Source organism: Rhinatrema bivittatum, chromosome 3 (genome assembly GCF_901001135.1).
Source record: "Rhinatrema bivittatum chromosome 3, aRhiBiv1.1, whole genome shotgun sequence".
Taxonomy (NCBI): domain Eukaryota; kingdom Metazoa; phylum Chordata; class Amphibia; order Gymnophiona; family Rhinatrematidae; genus Rhinatrema; species Rhinatrema bivittatum.
The window spans coordinates 201,183,484-201,208,894 of record NC_042617.1 but is presented as its reverse complement, the minus strand read 5'-3'; the positions used below and the strand labels follow the sequence as shown (position 1 = coordinate 201,208,894).

General features: G+C 41.3%; 1 protein-coding gene across 3 annotated transcripts in view; it reads right to left on the bottom strand.

Annotated features, from left to right (window-relative positions):
* The window catches only part of PDE10A (phosphodiesterase 10A), a 748,737-nt gene that overhangs the window by 491,819 nt on the left and 231,507 nt on the right, over window positions 1–25,411 (bottom strand). For 2 of the 3 annotated variants that reach the window (XM_029594115.1, XM_029594116.1), the window contains one exon: window positions 20,925–21,011. The exons of the other annotated variant lie outside the window; for it this stretch is intronic. In XM_029594115.1, the coding sequence (XP_029449975.1) occupies window positions 20,925–21,011 (87 nt within the window). The remainder of the gene's footprint in view (window positions 1–20,924; window positions 21,012–25,411) is intronic. 3 annotated transcript variants of the gene reach the window in all.

The following is a 25,411-nucleotide window of genomic DNA, read 5'->3' as shown; positions in this document are numbered from 1 at the left end:
GGGGATTTTTTAAAGGGCCCCGGCCACACGTGTAACTCCTTGTTTTTGTGCCAAAGATCGGCTGGAAGCAAAAGGGGAGGGGCCTGGGGCAGAGTCTGGGTGGGACAGTTGCAGGGCGGGGCCTAGCCGGGACAGCGGCCATTAGGCCCTGTCCTGGGGAAGCGCGTGTCAGCAGCCGGCCGGTGCGCAGAACTTACTACAGTTTAGCAGAGCAAATAAGTTTTAAAACAAAAAGTAGGTTAGATGGAGGGGTTAGGAGTCAGGGAGGAGAGGAGAGGAGAGGAGAGGAGAGGGGAAAAGAGAGGAAGGGTAGGTAGGGGATAGGGAAGTTCCCTCCCTGTCCACTCTTTAATTGGAGCGGACCGGGAGGGAACTGGGCAAAGGCCCGATCGCATCGCCGTGTGTGCTTTAAAAAAATAATCCCCCCATGAGCGCGAGTGGGTACCCGTGCGCATGTGCGTGCAGGCATATGATTTTATAACATATGTGTGGTGACACGCGTGCCTTTTAAAATCTAGCTTAAAATGAGAAGCGTGTGGAAAGTACCACTATTGGATATGATATACAGAGCCCTAGAAAGGGCTCTTGTCGTATGTTACAGTTTATTTTTGGAGTTATTTCATTTTTGAAGCTTTAAATGCACAAAAAAGGGTTAAACATTGACTTTTTGGATAAATGACTATTTATTTATTTATTTTATTTAAACTTTTTATATACCGACAATCGTTGGGAAAATCTTATCGGTTTACAGAGAAAATAATGTTTATAATGTTGCACAGACCCTCAAATAATATCTTTTGGTATAAATGAATAAGTGCATGGAATATGATAGTCCATATATCATAAAAGTATTTCTAATTACAAGAGAGTATAAACACACAGCTGTATTATTTTTTTAAAAATTAAGTATATTGTGAAAAATTATATGGTGAATGTTCATTCAAGGTTTGATTTTGTGTAATACATTCACAGATTAGACTCTACAGAGTAGCATTCCCTTTACTAATCACCTTACATAAAAATGTCACATGTGCTTGTCGCCTCAGTAACAGTGTCACAAACTCCCTCCATTATGAGGCATTTGTGAAATAACACAAAACCCTGCAAAACAAAGTCACTCAGAACCTATATAGCAACCCTGTCATATCAAAATATCACTAATTCCCAGAAAGCAAACAGCAACAACCCTACTACCTTTGAAAAGGCAGAACTGTAAATATTACACCAGGCCCTAGAACCCCATTAGTGTTCTTAAGGAATGCCCTAGAGATTAGAGCACGTGCTGAGAAGCAGGGAAACCACTTGCCACACTGACATTTCTTGTGACTTTGAGCAAATCACCTTCTCTCCTGTTGCCTCAGGTATCCACTTATATTATGAGCTTTTTTGGTCAGGGAGTTAATACCTGAATTCTAAAAATATAGTAAGCCATCTTGAGCATTACTTGGAAAGGCAGGATAAAAAAAATCCCAATTTAACATTCACAATACACCACCTATTTGGAAAACAGTATACAGAAACTGCTGCATGATAGCAGAATACTTCATGTTGGTCACTTACACAGAGTACAGAAAAACTCTTTAAATACAAAGTAAATCACCCAAACTATAAAAAAAGATATATACAGACAAATACTGAACTCTTGCCCACTCCAGCCTAATCTGCTCATCTCTTGTTCTCTCTGCAGGCTAGGGGAATGAGGAAACAGGAGGGGAGGGGCTGGATTACAGATCGGAAAATTAATGGAGTCTCTAATGAAGAAAAGAATCGAGAAGTACCTAGAATTCAGTGGGTTGCAGGACCCAAGGCAGCACAGTTTTACCGAAGGGAGATTATGTCAGACCAATCTGATCACTTTCATTGTGTGACTACAGAACGAGATCAAGGACATATGCTAAATGTGATATATTTGGATTTCAGCAAAGCTTTTGATACTGTCCCACCGAGGAGGCCCATAAGTAAACTGAGCGGCCTAGAGATGGTTGCCACGGTGGTGGACTGGATTACTGATAGGCAACAGAAGATAATGTATAATGGTGTTCACAGAGAGGAAAAAAAAGCGATTAGTGGAGTGCCATTAAAGATCTGTCTGGGGCCAGCTCAGTTCAATATCCTTGTGAGAGATACTGCAGAGAAGTAAAAAGGAAAAGTTTGCCTCTTTTGGATGACACTAAAATCTGCAGGGTTGACAGCTCTGAGGAAGTAAACAGAATGAGAAGAGAAGAGCTGAAGTGATTAGCAGTGAAGAATTAATGAAAAAGAACACAATTAGGCACCTGGGCTGTAAAAATTTAAGGGAGCAGAATACAATGGGAAATGGGGTACTGTTACGTGCGCACTGACAAGGAAAAGTTTGTGTCTGATGATCGAGGTAGCACAACAGGGTAATAAGGTGGTAGCCAGAGCCAGGATGATGCTAGTGTGCCTAGGGAGAAGTATAACCAGTAGAAAAAAAAGGAGGCGACAATGCCTCTGTATAGCGCATTGGTGACACCTCTGCTTAGAATAGTGTGTCAAGTTCTGGAGACTGTAGCTCGGGAAGCATATAGACAGGCCTGAAAAAGGCTACCAAGACAACACAAGATGTACCACAAAAGACAAATGAGAAGACTGAAACATCTAATTACTTTTTCCCTAGAAGGTGAGACAAGGGGCATATGATACACATTTAAAGATATCAATGATGTACAAGAAGCAAATCTTTTTCAAAGGAATGGGCATACTCTTTTCCTCCAGTGCCATATCGGTGTTTCTTGAATTGGGAGAATGGGGGGGAATCTCCCCAGAGAAAAGAAGAGCAGGGGGCCTGGGGTTCAAACATTACACTGACAATATCAGAGCCCTGGGTCCTGTCAACCTATTCGTGCAGGAATCACCTCCCCAAAGAAGGACAAAATGCAGTTTATAAGTGCAGTAGTCTGCCTAGGGAAGGAAATTGGGAGAACTAGCATAACATACAAAAAAGGCCCATTTTATGCCAAAAATGTATTTATAGGCAACAAAAATACAAGTAAATGACTGACTTCAAGACCTTGCTTGGAAGCTGATTTTGAAGACACGTGCCATGAACCACTGCCAGTTTAGGATGGGAAGAGCAGGGTCACAGCGTTGTAACCTTTTGTTATACATTGGGAACATAGACATCCTGAAAATTTCTGAGCCCAGTCCCAGAGCTGGTGTTGGTTCCCCAAGTGCCAGCTCCAGAACTGAGCTTGATCCTAGGTCAATGCAGAACATAATCCCCACTTCCAGGCCCAGGCCCAGTGCCAGCAAAAAAGTATAGGCTTCATTGGCAGTCATTTTTAACTTAGTACAGTTACCGGATCACCATTGCTGCAGCACCAAAGTCATCCCTGCTGATGTCATCCAGAAAGGTTCAAACTATCTGCGTTTAATAATGCAGAGGGGCACACACATGCAACTCTGGGCCTTTGTGGTTAACATCAGTAGGGTTGGCCATGCTGCTAATTCTATTATTAAACTCTATAAGTTACAAATAATGAACAGGCCAGATAAAAAAAAAAAAAAGTCTGTTTGGCTGGAAATGGCCCCTGGGTTGTAGTTTGCCTACCTCTGCTCTAGCTCCAAAAAGAGAAACTCAGGAGCAACATCAGAAAATATTTCTTCATGGAAAGAGCGGTTAATGCATGGCATGGCCCCTGAGGGGCGATGAGACCAAAATTGTCATGGACTATAAGAACACATGGGATAAGCACAGTAGATCCTGCATTGCAAAGTGGTGAAGAGAAAGCCAGAGAGCAACTCGGATCTATGGCAATGCACCAGGCATGAAATTGAGCAGACTAGACAGGCCTTATGGCCCCTATCTGCCATAATATTCTGAGTTTCTATAATCAGTCTGAATCAACAAGGCTCAGATCAAACACAAATTTCATGTTTGTATTTTTTACATATATAAAATCCATAAGTACTGATATTTGTTTATATGTACACAAATCTTAAACTGGAACTCTGCTGATAATGCTGGAGATTAAATTAGATAAATACTGAAAATAAGCGTCTTCAGCAAAAGATAGGAGATTTGGAAGGAAAAAGAAAAGAGGGGTAAAGTAAGAAATTAAGAAGGAAGAGGAAAAAGCTAAATTAAATAAAAAGGAATAGTGGACAAGGAACAATAAGATGCTAAAAGCTGAACATTGAAATGTGAAAGGACAATATTTCAATTTGAAAGATTTTGATTAAAACTTTTTTTTTTTCACATTTCAGGGTAAAATTAAATCCAGATGTGCCTTGGAATTCAATGTCCTTGCAATGACGTCTACCCATGAGCTACCCCAGAAAATCAGGAAACTTGAGTAGAATTGTATGTATCATATGAATGATAATAGAGATGGGACGCAATACGAATAAGATTATCTTGTTTGAATCCTAGCAGAAGGTAGTTTACTGTAGCAGGGTCTCATTGTTCCCAAGCTAATTTTTCAGTGATTTTGTCACAAGTTGACTTTGATGGTACGCATTATAATCAACTAGCAATTAGGATCTAGACCACTAAAGCGTACTCAAATAAGGCATTTGGACTTGCAGGATAGTTTAGTACCATGCTAGTCTACTTCAATTCTAGTCAAATATCTTAAAGGTATAGATATATAAGGCAAGTTCTCCCCCCTGCTTGTTTGGGCATGCAGTTTACCTAAAACTCCATTCAGTAGTGTGAACTCCTCTAGAACAGGAAGGGAAAGAGGACAGGGAAGAGGAAGGGGAAAGTGGAGACAGGAAGGGAAGCAAGGAGGAAGAATGGGCTGGACAGTATTAACTTGGACTGAATTGCTATGTATTATTGTATTTTGCTTTACTCTGCAACTGTACTGGTAAATGGATTGGTGGTGGTGGTGGAGGGGAGTTTGTTATACTGCATGCCACTTTGAGCTCTTGGGAAAAAAGCCGCCTATAATCTAAATGATAAAAGTGATGGCCCTTTGGGATCATCATGATAAGGCCCTAGTCTTGAACCCTGTGAGCTAGTATGGGGAAAGGTAGTGGAGGGAGGGGTGCTCTGTTTCTGAACAGCCACTCCTCTGAGTTTGCTGGAATGGCCAGCCCCCTCCTGCACATGAAAGCAGACTGCAGCAATTCTAGGTGTGCCATTTTGTTTAAGAGGCAGGAGAGAGCAGGAGTGTTTTTCTGCTCCCGTGCTTGGGTGCTGGGTTTCACAGCCTGGGCCAATACCCTAGTAGGAAGGGGATCAGTGCCTTTCTGAGTGCTGGTTGTACTTTTTTGATCAAGATTTTTGGATGTCTTTGCCTTTTGAGGTTTTCTCCTTTGAAAGCCCTGGTATCTCCGACTGGAGGAATTCAGGGCATCCATCAGCTAGGTTAGGAAGTAGGGAAGATTCCGAATGGTGACCCATTGCAGGAAGATTCCAGAGTTTTCTACCTTTGTGTGAAGATTTTTTGCTATGTTCCCAGGAGGATCCCTGCCTGAAGTGGGATCATTTGCATAGAGACAATGTCTTCCTTACTACTGGACGTTTTCTAAAAAATAATCCTACTGAGACAACTGAAGAAGAGAACTGTGAGCAAGACCTACATTTCTAGTCTGAGGACACCCTACAGAGTCTTCATCCTAGGAGACAGGCACATTGGGAGTCTGTGCAGAGACTTTTATGTGGTGAAAATCTTCAGAGGGATAACTGTGTTAGTCTGGTTAGTCTATAAAGGTGCCACCTGACTCCTGTCATTTTGTGCACAGACTATAATTCTTTTTGCCAGCCAGTATTTTTGGAAGAGGTTTTCCATCCCAGCTAAGGATACCCTGCCCAATTGGGAAACTTGCTTGTCTAAACCATGGAGGGTGAGAGTTTCCCTGCCTAATACTGAGAGACACTCACACAGATAAATTGGAGAATGTAAAATTTCATCTTATCGAGCCAAGAATTGTTGTGAAAGTGCCATTTCTAACATTGTAACGCACTGTTTCTAAGTCTTCCGCACTCTCATCTTGTCACTTCACTTAATTCAACATTCAGCAGCTCGGTTCATCTCTGGGGTTTCACTAAGAGACCATAACCTTTTCCTACCTTGATGAAGCAGCACTGACTGTCAGTCAGTGGGTTGGTCGAATTCAAAGATCTGCCCCTGATTTTTAAGGCCCTTTGTGGCCTTTCACCATTTTGCATCACTTCTAATATCTAAAGATATCTCCCAGCCCTCCTCCTTTGCTCTTCAACCAAAACTCTGTTAGATGTACCTTCACTTAAACACTGTCACTTAGTGGAAACCTTTTGAGCAAAGCTTTAATATTGCAGGGACCCGGCCTCTGGAATAAGTTGCTGGATGAGGTAAGAGTTGAAAGTAATCTCCTCTGGTTTACAAAGCTCTTAAGAACTCACTTGCTTTCTTGTGCCTTTCCAGTTAAATGTTCTATTATTGATTGTGCAATCAAGTGCTGGAATGGAATGGCCCTTTGTCTGTTTGATTTGTGTGTTCCTACGTTGTGTTTGATAGTTGCTTATGCGGTCATTAATATTATGTATGTAATTATGTCACCTGCTGAGATTTTTTTAGAACAGTGGAATAGAAAATGTACAAATAAATAAATAACAGCAAAGATATCATTTTGGATACTCAGCCGGAGCCTGCAGTGTCTTTTATTGGCACATCCTTTGATAATAGAGACCTGTTACCTCACCAGGGCAACAAATCAAGAGTCACCCCAGCCATCTGGTGCCCTGGAGAATTTAGTCCTGCCCCCTTCCCATTGGAAAACGAACCCTGTCCCAGGGCCCTTGGACTGTGTCAGAGTGGGAGAACATTAAAGGATTGGCCCCAGCATCCTCATGTGCCCCTACCCTCTTGGCTCCTAAACCAGAGAGGAGAGTTACATAAAGAAATAACCATTAAATCATCAGCTGGAGAGTAAATGCGGTGGTGCACAATGGCAGAATAGCTGCTGCAGGTGATTAGCAACAGTCCAGGGTCAGAGCCTCACTTTTAGTATGCGTGTGAGTGGAGAGGTTTTCCATTCCCACTACTAAGGGGCAATTCCACTCCAGAACGGAGGAAGAGGAGGAGGAGGAGGAACTATTTTTTTTTCTTTCTTCAATGACTTTGTGTGGCACCTGTGCAGAACTCTGAAACACGACAGCAAACATAAAAATGCTCTCTACACAACCATGGAGCCAACAATGTAATTACCAGTTTCACTTCCTAAACTGTTGGGGCATAGATAAAATGCAGAATGGTGCATCTCTTATAACCCAGTACCACATCAGCAGTTCCTCTGCACAGAGATGCAGCTTAACATCTGCAGGACTGAAAAAGAAACTGCTGGCTTGGCAGGAGCCCAACCCACAAAAAAAAAAAGCAACAAAAGAAAACTATCAAGGAGATGATTGCAACATGAATCCTCTCCATAGGCCTTTTGTTTTTTGTTTGTTTGTTTTGGGTTTTTTTTGGTAGTATATTTATTTTTGTTCTAATTGAACAAAAAATATGGTTTTAAGAATGTTTGTTTAATTCAAATTTATCAAGGAGACTGAGAAAATATCATCTCTCTGGGAGAGGCAAAAACCATTAGGTCCATACTCAGACAATTCAGCTAACTTTGGAGGTATCTTCAATAGTGTAGCTGTACTATTGAATATAGCTAGCTATCTTAAAGTTAGCCGTCTAACTATAGCCATCTAATTTTAGCATAGCTCTTTGGCATGACCAGACTTAGCCGGCTAACTCAACTCTGCCCAGAATGCCCCTAACTTATCTGGCTAAATTCTAGCCTCCTAACCTATTAGCTGGCCAGAATTTAGCTGGATATGTGCCCAAATATCCATTGAGCCGGCTAACTTCTGAGTTAGCTGGCTAAATGCTTTTGAATATGGATCTCATGATGACCTTAAAGGGCTTTTAATCAATCATGCACAAACAGCCTACTATTGTAAAAGGAACAGCGATGGGTGCTACAATGGGGCTGAATATCACTAATTATTGTATATGTGGGATATTTAGAGCAGACGTGGCTTCTTTTGTGTCCTTTGAAACATCATACTTTGCTCTGGAAACAATATATCTGTGATACACTTATTTTAGATGGGTGATCAATGTTCACTTATATGTTTTAATGAATGGCTGAACAATTGTGACTTCAATCTTCACCTTTACAAGTAGCACAACTGTTGGATCCTTTTTAGATATTATGATTTCTATTACATCGGAGGGGTTTCATTTTTGCAGTCATAGGAAACCTACTGATGGGAATATGCTTCTCCAATATCAGAGTTATTATCCTAACAGAATGTGTGACAACTTACCGACGGATCAGTGTCTGCATTTATGCAGATTATATTCATCTTTGAATGAATTTATAAAATGTGTTCAGGTATGACAGATTGTTTTACACAGAGAGGATTCCCTGCACCTGCTTATAAAAGGGCTAGGGGAACTGATCAGAGTCCACTTTTATTACCTTCCAGCAAACCTCCATCTGCTCATCCTGTCTGCGTTTTACTCTTTTCTTCTACTATACATTTCATTCAATGCCGTATTTGGCAGCATTGAAATATATTAAGTCCACATAAACTGTTACAAAAGCATCCCCTATTTTTGCTTTAACTAGAGGCTGTAATCATGGAGATTTGTTGGTACGATCTGTGTTGGAGCCTGCAACTGCTTCACAAGAACATTGTGAGCCTAAATCAGGACACAAAGTACCCCGTGTGCACTGTGTTCTTTAGCAAGGGTGAGATATCATTGCCCGGTTAGTCTCTTAATTGATTCAAACTTTTTAGATCTTGTGATACATCTGGAGTAGTTTACCTTATATGGGGTCCTTGCCCACAATTATAAAATCCCCACATCCCTGGGTAGCACCGACATTTGTGTGTGTATGTGCGCCCGCGCACCCATTTGAAGGTTACCATCTAAAATATTAAATACAAATAAGAGCAAAAAAGTAGATCTTAATGATCCTGTCAGATATTCAAACAGAAATCTAACTTAGAAAAATCAATCAACTACAAACCAGTCAGCCTAAGAATTTCAGGAAAATACCAGAAATCAGAGGAGAGGAGATGATGAGCAAGTTCAGAATAGGTTCGGAAGTAAGATTTCTTGTGGTTTTGTTTTTTTTGAGAAGCTGAGCAGCAAGCTTGAAATGGGGAATAAGACAAACTTTACCTGGCATTTCAAAAGTTCAGCGATGCCACTTGTGAGGGAGAAACAGGAGGTCATAATAGCATATACTCTAATCAGAATAAAGTGGTCAGTGGGGTCCTGTCAGGGCCAATGCTTCCATTAGGCAAACTAGGTGGTTGCCTAGAGTGCCAACATTTTGGGAACAGCAAAATCTTGTCAGTGTGAGGTCCAGAGGGGTGCTGTACCAGAGCCAATACTATCAAAGAAGGAAGCGTTATGCTGGAGCCACTGCCACAAGTAGTTAAGTTGGGGGAGGGGAGCGAATGGCCAAAGGTTCACCTAGGGTGCAATATTTGCTTGCACTGGCCCTGGGTCCTATATAACTCCAAGCTTAGAACCACTTATTTTTCAGTTATTAGAGGGAAGGAATAATCAGCACTATGACAGCCGGTATTACCCTGTTAAAGTCATTACAGTCAGTCATTGTGCACAATCAGGCCAATGCAATACCATGTGTTCAGGTAAATTCATGGTTGGACGTGCATTTTGGACACGAGTCCATAACCCCTGATTAAATAAGTGGATCCAAATCGCACATCCAAACCAGCGCGTAGCTAATAGCGTTCATCACATGTAAATGCCATGTTGATAAGGCTATTAGCTAGTTCCCCCAATTTAAAAGATAACTGTGCGCTCGACGCATATGCTTTAACCCTCAAAAATTAACGGCAGCCCCGGAGCTGGCATTAAGTCTTGAGGAGCCCAAAATGTTGAACAGAAAAGCAGAAAATACTGTTTTTCTGTGGTTCTTCAGACTTAATGTCATCACAATGTTAAGTCAGAGGAACCACAGAAAGCAACAACATGGAAAAAAAAAAGTTTTTAAAAAAGTCTGGATGGTGGTCAGGTTTGGAAAACGGATGCCGAATTCATGAGCATATTTTTCCCAACTTGCACACAGCCATTTCTCCTGGGTACCCGATGCTGAAGAAGTGCTAGGGATGCACAATTTCCCTTAGCGCAGTGGTTCTCAACCCTGTCCTGGGGACCCCCCCCCAGCCAGTCTGGTTTTCATGATATCCACAATGAATATGCATGAGAGAAAATTTGCATGTTATGGAGGCAGTGTATGCAAATTTTCTCTCATGCATATTCATTGTGGATATCATGAAAACCCGACTGGCTGGGGGGGGGGTCCCCAGGACAGGGTTGAGAACCACTGCCTTAGCGCCTCCTTTTTGACGCAGCAGGTAATTAGCATACCGCATCACATGCCTGGGAAAGGTAGATGGGCATACGAAAGGACAATGGGCGCTCAATCATGAGCACCCATATTGCATAGTCCTGAATGTAGTTTATCAAATACCATGTCAACAGCAGATTGTTTAATATAGGGAAAACGCCTTAATAGGCAATACGATTTGACAATTGAACACAAAAAGAACGTATCTACCACAACTTATAGCAATGATTCATATCATCCCCTCACTTTGATATCTTTTAGAGCCTTACGTGATGCTCTATCGGTAAATCAAAGGGGTATTCTTTTAATCATTGGTCCGACATTTTTAACAATTTGTTTGAAACATTTTTGCAAACAATTTTTTGATATTTAAAAAGTGCACTACTTCCCCGTTTTTTTTTTTTAAGTTACTTCATGCCCATATATTCAATCCAAGATATTTCTTTATATTCAGTCCCGATTTACTCTTACTGACTGAAGGGATTCGTCATTTCTTTTTTTTCTTTTTTTCACATCGCATTTTCACCCGCCAAAGGTTTGGCGTCTGTTTCAGAAACATTGTTAAAAATGCTGGACCAATGATTAAAAGAATACCCCTTTGATTTACCAATAGAGCATCACGTAAGGCTCTAAAAGATATCAAAGTGACGGGATGATTTGAAGGTCTCTTGAATCATTGCTATAAGTTGTGATAGATACGTTCTTTTTGTGAACAGCAGATTGTTTAGCAGCATAGATTTCAGAAATCGAACATTTATATTTCCGTTTATATAGTAAATATATATATTTTCAGCAACAAAATTACAACACATCAAGGTTAGTGATATCACGACAATTGATTTAATGCTTTTCTTTTATAACAGATGCTTCATCTAATGCCTATTGCAACAATATGTACAAGGGCAATCCTGTTAATCCAGTAAATCACATACATTTACCAAAGATGATGAGTTTCCTAGCTGGCTACAACTATTTATGTATATAAAAAAGGAAAACTAAGCAACCGAATATTTGTCAAATCTATGATGTGGTTCTAGTAGCAGAGCTGGAAAAAAATTGAGTTAGTAGATTGTAATACCTTTCAAAGGACTAACAAAAAACAATGTTTTATATAAGAATCTGGGGTTGAGACCACACATGCACCTGCATCATTAGAAGGAACCACAGCTACTAAGGATGGAGGCAGTCCAAAGAAGGGCAACCAAAATGGTGTTGGGGACTATATCGGAAGACTTATGAGGAGAGGCTGAAGGATCTGAATGTATATACCTTGGAAGAAAGGATGTGAAAGGGGGGGAGATTATATGAAACAGATCTTCAGATACCTGAAAGGATTTAATGTTGCACAAACTCTGAACCTTTTCCATTGGAAAGGAAACAGCAGAACTAGGGGTCACAAATGAAAATCTAGGGGGGAAGACTCAGAACCAATGTCAGTAAATATTTCTTCTCAGAGAGGGTGGTGGATGCCTGGAATGTCCTTCTGGAAAAAGTGGTGAGGACAAAAACAGTCAAAGAATTCAAAGGGGCATGGGATAAACGCTATGGATTCCTAAAGGCACTCCACAGAGATATGTGAGGTCTGCTAATAAGGGGTCTACTACAAAGTCCTTCATTGCATTCTGCGCAATCTCAATCGCTGGCCCTAAATTATGGAATTCAATGCCAGGCAAATTACGTGTCCAGAGAGATATAAAGCACTTCAAGAAAGATGTAAAAACATGGCCATTCAGTGTGGCATATGCTGGCTAGAAGAAACAGTGTAAAACTGAGTTATGGAAATTCAATGCTGGAGAATGGTTTTATGTATTTTTATGTACTATTAATTTTAGCGGCAATAGCGATATTGCGACACTTTGTATGCTATTGAAACTACTGTTTTATTGATATTTTATTGTAAACCGCCATGATTGTTTTCAGAAGGACGGTATATAAATATGAACAAATAAATAAGAAAAAGGTGCATGGGGTAGCCTACATGGAGCAGGAGTTAGTACCCTTAACCAGAAGGCATGAGGGATTACTACCCTTAACCAATTATCCTTGATGATCTAGATAGAACTGCAACATCGCTCTCTGTTTTGATGCAGGGCAGGGGGAAAAGGGCATGGATTCTGAAGACAGCCAATGCTGGGCCCTGACTTTTATGGCTTGGGGTATTGATACGCTGACATTAGGAATAAAGCTTCTAAGGCCAAGTCCAAAAGCAAGGCCCGTTCAAGCAGCATTGTCTGAATTATCAGGAAGGATGTTCACTACGTAAAAATGTAGCAGTAATTTTGTTATGGGTTTGATAGTTGCTTGGTTTTGCTTGTAAGTATTATTATTCTCAACGTAAGGCATGGGTGTAAGCTGCACTGGCCAATTCTTGGGGGTAACCTGCATTGAGTGGTAGTTTCTGCCATGGGAAGCTTGCTGGGAATACTGGATGGACCATTTGGCCTTTTTCTGCCAACAATACTTGTTACTATGATAAGAAAATGTTATATTTTGGTCAATTTTTGCATTATCTCCATATGCCACTTTTTGTTCATTATTTTTTATGATATTCAGAACTCTTGCTGTTGCACTCAAAAGCCCCAAGCTTACAGGCAATGAGAATATATTGTATTAACTTTTTTCTACAGTACAATATTAAGTTGAGGCAGAGAAACATGTACATCTAAATCTAATGGTACACTGGCAATCTCATCAATTTAAATCTTGGATGAGTAGGCTTGTGGACCCTACTGAACCCTTGGTTTGACGGGCTTGACTAGTCCTGGTGGCACACAGAGCAGGGCAGTCCTAGATGAGTGGGCCTGGAATTCATGTTGAACCCTTGGGTAGGTGAGCCATGGCTAGATCATAAAGAGAAATGTAGTCTCCTGTTTTTTTTTTTTGTTTTTAAATTGCTTGTTAAGCATTTTTATATTTGTTTCATTTGCCTGGTGTTTGTGTTTCAGGTGTTTAGTTTTGTTTTTTTTTTTTGTTTGATGTGCTATGATTTACATTTGTATACCACTTTTGGGTGATTTTTTGTTTATAAAATAAATAAATAAATAATTATGATGATTAAATTTGCCCTTTATTTGTCATTCCAAAATGGGAAATAAGCCGATTATAGAACCAAAACCGTTCTAACTAATTTGATGTGTTGTCTATAGATAACTTTCTGAAAGTCAAATATATTCTGCAAAACAATATATAAAAGTTTTTCCTTTAGAAATGCAAATACTAACTTACACAAATGTTTCTCATAGAAGATATAGTGGAAATAGGAAAGGTACAGGGAAAAGTAACAAAATGACAAAGGAGATGAAATAGCTCCCTTATGAAGAAAAGCTAGAAAGGTGAAGGCTCGTCAGCTTGGAAAAAACGGCTGAGAGGGAATAGGATAGAAGTTTACAAAAAGTATTTTTTTCACTCTGTGTGCAACTAAGCTGTGGAAGCTGTTGTCAAAGGATGTGATGAAGGCATCTAGCATAGCTAAATCTAAAATGGGTTTGGATAAGCTCCTACAGGAAAAGGCCATTAACAATTATTACCCTGGTAGTCTTGGGAAAGCCACTATTTATCCCTGAGAGTAAACAAGAAAAGGAGCTAATCTCTGGGATTTGCCACACATTTCTTAATGACCTTCATTGGCCATGTCAGGCCTAATGGACCTTCAGTCTGAGCCAATATACACATTTTGGGGTAGATTTTAAAAGGGTGCACGCAGGCATACATGTGTGCCTGCCGTGCACACATGTATGCCCGATTTTATAACTTGCGCGCAAGTTATAAAATCAGGGGTCGGTGCGCGCAAGGGGGTGCACAATTGTGCACCTTGCGCGCGCCAAGCTGCGCTGCCTTCCCCCGTTCCCTTACTCCCCCCCACCCCACCTTCCATTCCCCTACCTCCCCCGCCCTTCCCCCCTACCTTTTTTGATTTCTTGGCTTCATTTCAAAACTTACTTCAGCCCTGGGACTGAAGGAAGTTGCGCGCACCGGCCGACTGCCGGCAAATGGCCGCTGTACCTGGAGCCTCTGACCCCGCCCCATCCATGCCTCGCCCCCTCCCCACCCCTTCGGTAAAGCCCCGGGACTTACACGCGTCCTGGGGCTTTAAGCACGTCGCCGAGCCTTTTGAAAATTGGCCCGGCGCACGTAGCCCTTTGAAAATCCAGCCCTTTATGTTTCACAGATCTTACCTATTAGGACACTTTTTTTTATCAAAGATGCTTTAGATTTGTGAAGTCCATTTATATAACACAGTCCTATGAGAAGGATTTTCTGGAGCATATAATAAGCAACTCAAAGCGGACTAGGAGAGTTCTAGAGTTGGTGAAAGGGAGAGGCAGTACTCTGCACTCTGGAGAGGTTCTCTGTCTCCTTTTTATTTTCCAGTGGAATGGCCATTTGTCTTTCCACAAAGACACAGTGGGCCTGTTCTTTGTTTTTGCTGATTTGGAAGAGTTGGCGAGTTCTCCACTTTCCCCCCCATAGAAAAGGAAGCGCAACCATCTCAGAATTTGCCTCAGGGGAAAGAACCCTTTGGAAATGCTTTCAAGATCCAGGATTTCAAGTGGCATGCTGGAATCCTGCAGCTGGCCAACCACATTTTATATTTGTGTAGAAAAAAAAAATCTGAGTGCAACCTTTGGAGGATGTCCATGTCAAGGAGAGGAGAGGTGAGCCATTTCCAAGGGGCAACAGCACTTACACGTACAAGGGTTAATCAGTAATAGCAACTGAGGAGTCCACATTGATTCTGAGAAATATCTTACAGAAAAGGGAGGCTAAAGGAACACCGTGAACAGCATTGTGTATTTTTGTTGGACTGTGATTTTGTTTACTGTCTGGCATTTAATATTTTTTTCTGCTCCAGTAAACTTTTCTTTATTCACTGTACCAAAATCTATGTGCCTAGAGCATTTTTCAAGGATCGCGAGACTGATTTTTTTTTTGGGATGGGGAGCAGGTTGCTCTCCTATCTGTGTGGACCCACCAAGGCTGTGGTAAGTTTGCCTGGCCTGAGCAGTGCCTGAATCGGTGCCTCCTCTTCTAAGGAAGGACCCTAAAAAGAAAGTTACATTAACACGTACAGTCCACTTTTTCATATCAGTCACGCTCAAAATGGATTCACAAAGTTAAGACATATACATGCAATCAGATAAAACGAGTCCCTAAACATGGAAACTGTAGTTGTGAGAAAAAAAGGGTATTGCTAAAGAGAAAGAAGAGATGTCTTTCCTCTGAGCTGAGGAAGAGTAGGGAGAAGTTCCCAATTAGTAAAATGCTCCCCCATGCAATGCCCTACCTATGAGTGGGTAAAAATGGGGGAAAGCTGCAATGCATTTCATAATTCCTTCCCCCGCCAAGTCCCTTGAGTGTAAAAGAAGGAGAAGATATTGTATGTAGGGCCTCAGATAACAACCTGTGAGAGACATTAGCTTAGGAGAGAAAAGGGGTTAACTGTGAAAAAAAAAAAAAAATCAAAGAATTTTTATTCTGTGAAAGCAGGGGAGCAATTTGGTTAGCAGAAGATCACAAGCAGATGCAATCTCTTTTGTCATGTTGGTCTGCGCTACATATTCTCTCCCAGGATCATAACACAAGAAAAATACGAGAAACAATCAGCTATAAATCACAGATCGCACTTAAAGGTGAATTTTAGAAGCCCGGCTCATGCCAAAACTGGAAGGTACATGGACAAGTCGGGCCAGCCGGCACCGAGCAGATTTGAAAAGCCACTCGATTTCGTGCTACTTGCTGCTACGAGCCCAAATTAAAACTTCCCTATAAATGGGGGGGGCGGCATGGGTGTCCCTGGATTTCACATTGAAATTAGTGCGTACGTACAGGCACGCACACGCCGGGGTCTCCTGCCATGTAACTTTACTTCTGTTATGGATGACGCGCAAGTTGTAAAACAAAACATTTCAGGTAGATTAGCGGGATTTTGAAGGTCGGGGCTAATGGGAGAAGGGAGGCTATTAAACTAGGGGCTGTTTGGAAGTCTTATCCCTTACCTGGATGAACTGGGAAAACCGGTAATGGCGTCAGCGCGCATCTAGTAAAATCCCCCACTTAGGCAGTAGAAGCAGCATTTGCACGCATAGGTGCACAGGTCCACTTAAAAATTGCACGCACATGTGCATGCCGTCAGCCTATTTTATAACCTGGGTGCATATACGTGCGTATGTTATAAAATTGCCACAACCCTGGGTGCAGGCCAATGAATGCACGCACATGTGCACCCATGCACCGGTTTAAACGTTTCCAGCCAAGGTTTTTGATGATTTCCAAGAACTGAGGATGTCATTTAATGTTGGTGATTTTGGGAGAGGCTAGCTGGACAGTTAAAACAATAATACTCAGATCAGCAGTCAGGGGACTCTTCTTTCTGATCTCTATCATTGAGTGGTTGGTGAATTGTAAGTCATGTCACTGAAAAGGCAACAGAGCCAATAGTTTTAATTAACTATTTGTTATTATGTAAATTATTTTACCTAAATTTCTTGTAAATATTCACTATTCCTAATTAAACATATATCTGTACAATTCTTGCCTTGGGGTTGTCCCATAAAAAAAGTTAACCTATATTTTCCTAAATCTAAACTGAGTTAAATTGCTGTAAATTACTCCAGTTGGAAATGAATGTGCAAATGTGAATTTCTGTCCCTCCTAGAAGAAGTGGGATTGGTGGCAACATGATTAAGTTTGGTGTAATGTTCTCTGATCGACCCTGAGGCGGGCCACAGAAATAAATGTAATGCACTTGGCTTTTCCATTTAACAAGCTACTGAATTTTTTCGCACAGCACCAAAATTTGCATTGAATTAACGAGCGAGTTATCACTTCATAGCTGAAACTGGGAAAGGCTCTTTGGGAGAAAAACAGACAATATGGCTCAGAAAAAATAACATACAGTCCTTTGCCTGTGAAATAGCAAGCAACTCTCCCCTCAATCCTTTGAAATGAGAGCCGCCTAGCACTAGAGCCATTCTGTAGCAGTTCAGGTAAACTGAGCAAGGACTCAATTTTCTTGGACTGTGATGCCAGAGTTCGACCTCTGCAGCTGAGGAGGTTGGTTTTCATAGATTCTTCAAGTGTCAGTCAGTCCCCTGATAGTAGTATTCTGCTAAAAGAAGTTCTTGAACTCCATTTCAACTCGTGCCAGTGTGTGCTCACAGCCTTAGGGTGCATTCTTGTTCCAATCGGCCTTTAGCCACCAATATCTGGATTGCATTGACACTGAAGGCCCAGGTTTTCTCTCTCCTGCTTCACCCCTCATCAAAAAAAAAAAAAAAATAGCACCTTGGAGATTTCTCCTAAGTATGCCATTTTGTGCATTGCAGCTTTGGAAACTAGTATAGTGCAATCATCACACATCAATTAAATTGACTGAGCCCTGCTGCCTCCACCATGTTCTCCTAGAAGAAGCTGTTTCTCATACTCCAGATAAGGCCTTTGCAAAGCCTGATACAGACGTAATATTGCCTCCTTTTCCTTACACAAAGTCCAAAGTAATTAAGTTTCACCAAATCACTGAAAGATATAAATGTAACATATTTACCTTATTGTCCACCTTAATGTTCATATTTGACCTAAAAAATATCCAATCCTAATAAGAAATGATGCATTTGTTCTTCAGTGGCATGATGTTATACCAACCCACACTATATTGCATTTGCCTTTTAGCAGCCTACTCCCAGGATTGTGAATTTTTTTTAAAACGTTGCATGCATAAAAATGAGCTCATGCATGCATACATAGCGCATATTCGCATAATTGCTATTTTATAAAGCTCAAACATATATGCACAAGTAATGGTGCGCAAATAAATTTGCTCATATAAAAAAGGTACGGGCCACCGTGGGCCAGGGGCTCTCTGTGGCGTGGCCAACATTTACGCGTATAAGGTGCTATTTTTAAATCTGTGAACATGACACGTGTATGGCTGTTATCTACACATATTTGCACCTAACTAATATTTGCAGCTACTTAGCCAGATAAGTCTTAAAAAGTGCTACATGGCCACCTATGGAGTGCTTTTCTTTTACTTATCCGGCTATCTTACTTACAGGCCGATACAGTATAGTGTTAACCGGCATTTGGACGTGCGTTTTCGATGCGCTAGCTTTACCCCTTATTCAGTAAGGGGTAATAGTGCGTCGAAAACGCGCGTCCAACCCCGCCCCCCCAGACTAATAGCGCCCGCAACACGCAAATGCATGTTGATAGCCCTAAGTCATTCCCACACGATACAGTAAGTAAAATGTGCAGCCAAGCCGCACATTTTACTTTAAGAATTTAGCACCTACCCAAAGGTAGGCGTTAATTTCTGCCAGCACCGGGGAAGTGCACAGAAAAGCAGTAAAAACTGCTTTTCTGTGCACCTTCCAACTTAATATCACCATGATATTAAGTCGGAGGTCCCAAAAGTTAAAAAAAAAGTAAAAATAAAAAATTTAAAATTGGCCCGCGGCTCCCGGGTTGAAAACCGGATGCTCAATTTTGCTGGCATCCAGTTTCCAAACCCTTGGCTGTCAGTGGGTTTGGGAACAGACGCAAAATTGAGCGTCAGCTGTCAAATTCACTGACAGCCGCTAGGGCCGCGCTAGTGTCCCTAGCGCCTCTTTTTACCGCTGGCCCTAATTTAAATAAATTAACTTACTGAATCGCGCGTATAGGAGGGCGGCCTGTGCGCGCGCCAGGAGAGCGGGCACTCGCCTGCTCTCCCGCGATTTTTACTGTATCGGCCCGATAGCTGGATAAGACTTAAACAGCTCTATTTAGTGGAATAAGTCACCACAGCACTATTTAGCCGGATATTTGTTGCCACTTAGCCAGATAAGTCAAAAGTTATGCGGATATGTTTAAAATACATGCCATGTATTTTTTGCTATGTGAACATGTTCTTTCGTAGATTTACCTGTATTTTATATAGTGTGCATGCATTTGCACACACAATATAAAATATGTGTGCATGCACACAATCATCCATATAGCTGCGTATAGGAACACACTCATGTGTTTTAAAGTTATCCTCTTGATTTACATGCATTTCCCTACAAACCTGAGATAAACGCTGGACTATTTACCATATCACTAGTTTTAGTGTCATTTACCTTTGCTGTTTCATTTTACTTCTTCATATCCAACTAAATGCCAAGTTTTTAATAACCCTGGCACTTAACCAGCTAAAGTTTAGCCGAATAGGTCATTATCTGGCTAAAATTTAACCAAGTAAGGGAGATTTTGGTGAGCGGAGTTGAATTAGCTGAATAATTTATCTAGCTAATTCTGATATTTGGAATTAGCCGAATAAGTTATTTGGCTAAATCAAGACTTGGCTGACAGCAGGTTTATAGTTATCCAAGTTTCAGGTACCCGGATAGCTAACCTTTACCAACTATATTCGACAAAATATAGCTGGTTAACTGCCGAGCAGAGTTTAAAAAAAAAAATGTAAGGCTGAAATGGGCACAGTGGCCAAATCCCCTACCCAAGTACTACAAACATAGGGGCCTGCCGGCCCATTCCTCCGTTTCCCCCTCCTCCATAACACCTCAAACATGAAAAAAAAGAGATGAATCAGCTCAGCTGCCCCCTCCCCCTCTCCAGCCATATATATTTCTGGCCAGCACCCCAACCCTAACCCTCTCACCGCCCTAGAGTCCTCAAAAAATCCTGCCTGTCTGGGAACATGGCACACTCCTACTGAGATCCGACCCTTTCAGCATTGCTTTGATGGCAATGCTGGAAGAGTAAGATTTCCTGCGCATCTGTCAAGAGTAACTGGCTCACAGAAATGCCGAAGGCCTCCAGGATCATTACAGGAGCATGCACTGCCCTCAGGCAGGCAGAGGGTTTTTGAGGCTGCTGGCTGCGGTGGGAGTTTTAGGATTGGGGGGGCCAGGAGGAGGGGGGAGATGGAAAGAGTTGCTGGTTAGAGGTATCTATGACTGAACTGGAGAGCGGAACTGCAGCGATTTGGCTCTTAATATTTTTTTTCTGTTTTGGGGACTTTGATGGCTGGGGGAGCAGTGTCCCCAGCAGGCCCTATATTTAGCACACTTCGGTGGGGGGATTGAGCCTCTGTGCCCATTTGTCTTAAAAATAAAAATGAACACTGGTTGGCACTTAACTGGCTATATTCTTTTGAATATAGCCAGTTAAGATTAAAGTTATCTAGCTACCTGTAGCTGAATATCTTTAAATATAAGCGGCGATATTCAAAAGTTAGCACAAGCACCAGTTTTTGGGAAGGAGAGAGTATGAAAGGGTCTCTTTACTCCTTTCGTTTCTATCCACTCTCACTCCTCTGCCTTAACTTTCTCCTCCCCTATAAGTTATCCCTCAGACTTTTAAAAATATTGGCCTTGTAATCAGTGAACACAGCTCTCCAGGATTGAGATATCACCAGCCATCAATCTGTAATCAACATGAAAGTGAAAAGAACTTGTCTTGGAAACTTAAGCCTAGATTTACCAATGTCGCAGGGTTCCCTGAATCGCATGCGAATGGGGGGAGAGGGGGTGAAGCGGGGGGCGCCCAATAGCACCATCACAAAAGGTGGCGCTATTGGGTGAGAAATGGGCAGCGAAAAGGATTCTTACCTTTTCGCTGTCTGCGATGTCCTCGCAGCATCCGCCTTGACTCCTCCTCTTCTGGGGCAGACGCCGCTCCAACTCTGCCCCTTTTTGCTATCACATAAGAAAAGGGGCGGAGTTGAATTAGCATGCAAAACGTCCCTTTTCGCGTGAGCTAGCTTTAGTAAATAACCCCCTTAGGCCTATATTTTCTAAAACACCACGGCATCGTGAATCGCACGGTGCAGGGGGGGCAGTCCTGCAAAAGCCGGCAGCGATCGCACCACTGCTGGCTTTCGCATCCAATAGCGCCATCATAAAAGGTGGTGCTATTGGGCGTGAAATGGGTAGCGAAAAGGCTCCTTATCTTTTCGCAGTCCATGCTGTCTTCATGGCGTCAGCCCCGACTCTTCCTCTTACAGGCAGACGCCGCCCCTTTTTAGCTATTGCATGCAAAAAGGGACTTTTCACGTGCACTAGCTTTAAAAACTGACCCCCTTAGTGATGAATGATAAGAACATCTGCAAACAGGAAGAGATAAGACAATCTGGCTTATGGTTACCTAGTATACCAGGAAGGGGGTTGCCATTATAAGGATACCTCTTGCTTCTCACTCCTTTGTCCTGCTGTCTTCTCAGTCTCCCTTTATTCCACCTCACAATCCTGGACCACTTAATTTACCAGCACACATTTGTACCAGTAGTGTAATCTTTTATTCAGTACTCCTGGTTCTTTTGCTTAGGAAGTAAGTTTGCCCAGACCCAGTGATTTAACTTCATGTTGGGACTATTTTTCTCAAGACTTTCTGTCATGCCCATTGAGATTCAAGTAGCCTGGTTTCTTTGGTTAGATAAAGTTCTGCCAAGCAAATTTAAGATTAAGCGTTTTGAAGAGACTGGTTTCTAGTGTGGTTTTTTGCTTGCCCTTGGTTTCAGAGTGGAAAAAATATGAAATGCAATATATGTCCAAGAACTTCAAAGACTACATAAAACTAGATCAGGCACTCCAAACTACAATAAGCAAAAATATTTAAACTACAACTCCACAAAACCAAGGTTGCAGCTCTAAATTATCATTCTAAATTAACCTTCATCCGAGAAATATGCATCACAAATTGATTCCCTTACATGCAAAAATTAATTACATCATCATACCTTCTGCCACATTCTTTCATGCCCTAGCCTGAAAATGGCATCACCTACCACATCCAAAACCCACCAGAATTTAAAATGATTAATACACTAGAAATACTCATTTATCAACTTATTTCCTTCAAAACTAATTTAATACTTGTCTGCATAAAATCTCTTACAAGCATAAATAGCAGCAGGCTCATTTATTACTTCCCAGCATGCAAGGCACAAACTATAAAAATCAGAGATACGAAATATGGCATGTTTCTCTCTGTTATTGCACAGTTGGGAGCCATTTATATTCCATCAGCCCAAAAACATGCCCACTACGCTTCCATTTCTCAGAACTTTCTTTATACTGACCACTGAGAATCAATAGAACAATGGAACAAATAAACCAAACCACTGATCACAGAAATGCACAACTACTCGCACATCATAGCAGTGGACAAGAGTGCAAATTCTGAATGCGGAGCTGCGTTTACACAAAGAGACGAATAAACAGCACAATCTGGCTGCAGGCAAAGCCCCACAGAAAGGAGAAAGTAAAAGATAGTGAGATAAAAAGAGGTGAAGTGGGGAGGTGGGGGGTGGGAGAAGCAAAAGACGAGACTTAGTAGGTGAGGAAATGTCATGAGCAAGTTTCATCAGCTCAGTTCTGTCTGGCAAAGTGAATGGGTCCTAGATAGTAACTCTCAAAAGAACTAATGGAGTTAGCACATGAACTGGGGAGTTTCTCCCATTACCATTGTCCCATACCTTGTTATTCCACTCCAACAGTGTCAGTACAATTGGTATAATACTCTCCTCTTTATTGGTTAAAGACGTGTTCATTTTCAGTGTCTTCTTATATAGTGTGCCAGTTCAATCCTTGCACGTAAATGAAAACCAGCATGTTTTATGGACACTATTTAAATGCATAGCCAACATATAATATATTTCACAGGGGTCTCATTATGCAGAAATAATAAAAAAAAAAAAAAAAAAAATCACAGAAACTTCCAGAAATGAATAACATCATTGATACTCTCTTCCAAATAATATGATCTCATTCACTAGGTGGACCCCATGCATTCAACTCATAAATCCAAATTTCTTCCCTCAATTTGCACAATATGTTCTCTTCCCTGTAATCTCAATGTGCAAATTGCATGATTTTTTTTTTTTTTATCTATAAAATACTGAATTGAGAAGTTGGTTTAGTCCTTGACCTGAAAACATGTTCAGCCAAATGTGATAAACTCCATTATTGGTTAGGTTTTTTGCTTTTTTTTTTTTTCCCCAAAAGAATGAGTTAGTGACCTCCCTTAATCATATTTTCCAGATAAGTTCTCATTTGTTCAAATAGCGATAAAGATGCTACCCAGCCGGACAAGTCAGAGTTTAGCCAGATAAGTGTGTGTAAATGACAAACATGCACAGTTGTACGCAGAATTTTAAAGGGATATGTGAATACATTTTACATACATGCATTTACCAGCTGTAAGTCCGCTTTTACACACGCAAGTTAGGGGACTGCATAACGTATGCAACAATAAAATGACCAGTTGTATCAATTAACCTTTCAGTTTGCCCAGTCCATCTTCAGGACATCGAGACCCCCCCCCCTGGCCTTCAGCCTGAGGTCCCCCTCCCCGTTGCACCCAGACCCTCTACTTGGTCATTTTTTTTTAATTTTTGAGATGTTTATGAAAACGTACAACCGATAATGAGCAGAAATAAATATATGCAAATAAAGGACTTACATGTGTCATTTTGGCAGGTTTTAAAATAGCAACGTACAGGCTTAAGTGTTGGATTCTTCCCAGAACACCCCTGCCCTGCCCCTTTTTTGTATGCACATTTTTATTCGCAGTCCCTACTTTCCACGCTTATGTTGCCATTTTAAAAATAGGATATGGTTGTGTGTGTGCCATTTTATGCATGCATGTGGGGTTTTTTTTTTCCTACATGGATATCTTTTGAAAGTCTACTTCAGATTTCAGGTGAAAACTGATAAAAATATTACTTCCCCTCCCCCCACCCCACCTTCACACACAGCTTGTATAAACAATGTAGTTTTAATTTGACCATCTACATTTATTAAATTTACATTTAGGAAATGTGTACTTGTCCTGCACAATTTAGCCATAAAAGTGAACTGAATAGTATTTTTAAAACCATCAAGCTGTTTCCATGTTCTCCAAAATACAAAATAATCTACCGTATCACTCCATGGTGTGATTGCACCATGGAGTGATATTGTGTGTAGCTCTGATCACTGCATCTTAAAAAAAGATATAGCAGAATTAGAAATAGTACAGAGAAGGGCAAGCAAAATGATTACCCTATGAGGAAAGTCTAAAGAGGTTAGGGCTCTTCAGTTTGGAGAAGAGATGGCTCAGGGGAGATATGATAGAGGTCTATAAAATAAGGAGTGGAATGGAACAAGTAAACCCGAATCCATTGATTACTCTTTCAAAAAGTACTAAGACTAGGAGACAATCAATGAAGTTAATAGGTAATACACTTAAAGTAAATAGGAAACAATATATTTTTTTTTTTACAATGCATAATTAAACTCTGAAATTCATTGCTGGGAGATGTGGTGAAAGCTGTTAGTGTGGCTGGGTTTAAAAAAGGTTTAGAAAAATTCCTGGAAGAAAAGTCCATAAACCATTATTAAGCTGGACTTGGGAAAATCCACTGCTTATCCCTGGGATGCGCAGCATGGAATCTATCAACCTTTTGGGATACTGCCAGGTACTTGTGAACTGGATTGGCCACTGTTGGAAACATCATACTGAGCTTGATGGACCTTTGCTCTGACCTAGTGTCACAGTTGCTGGAGTCTGGGAAAACCACCCCAGGAGTGGTACAGGACTGCAAGGCAGGACACTAGGCTAGACAACAGCCGGTCTTCCATCTAGCCAGCTCCCTCCCTTTTAGATTGAGCCCTTAGTGATGGTAGTACATCATGGTGAAGCATGAGTGAAGCAAGGCTAGGCAGAGTGAAGCAAGGCTAGGCAGAGTGAAGCAAGGCTAGGCACAGTGAAGCAAGGCTAGGCAGACTAGAGCAAGAATACTGGAAAAAGGGCTGGGCAGGGCAGGACAAGACCAGACAAACAAGGACAGAACCGGACAAGGACTAGACTAGGCACACAAGGGCAGGACTAGACAATGCAGACAAGAATAAGAGCAGACCAGGACAACAAGGAACATAGAAGCCCGAAGGCAACAAGTCTAGAGGCCCGTAGGCCACTAGACTATAGAAAGGCCTGGATAGGCCCCAAGGCAGGGTACAATTCTTTAATAATTGCTTATATGGTACAAAAAATGTTTTCACTACTAAAATTGCTTTTATGCAAAATTAAGTTTTACTTATATATTACATTGTAATAA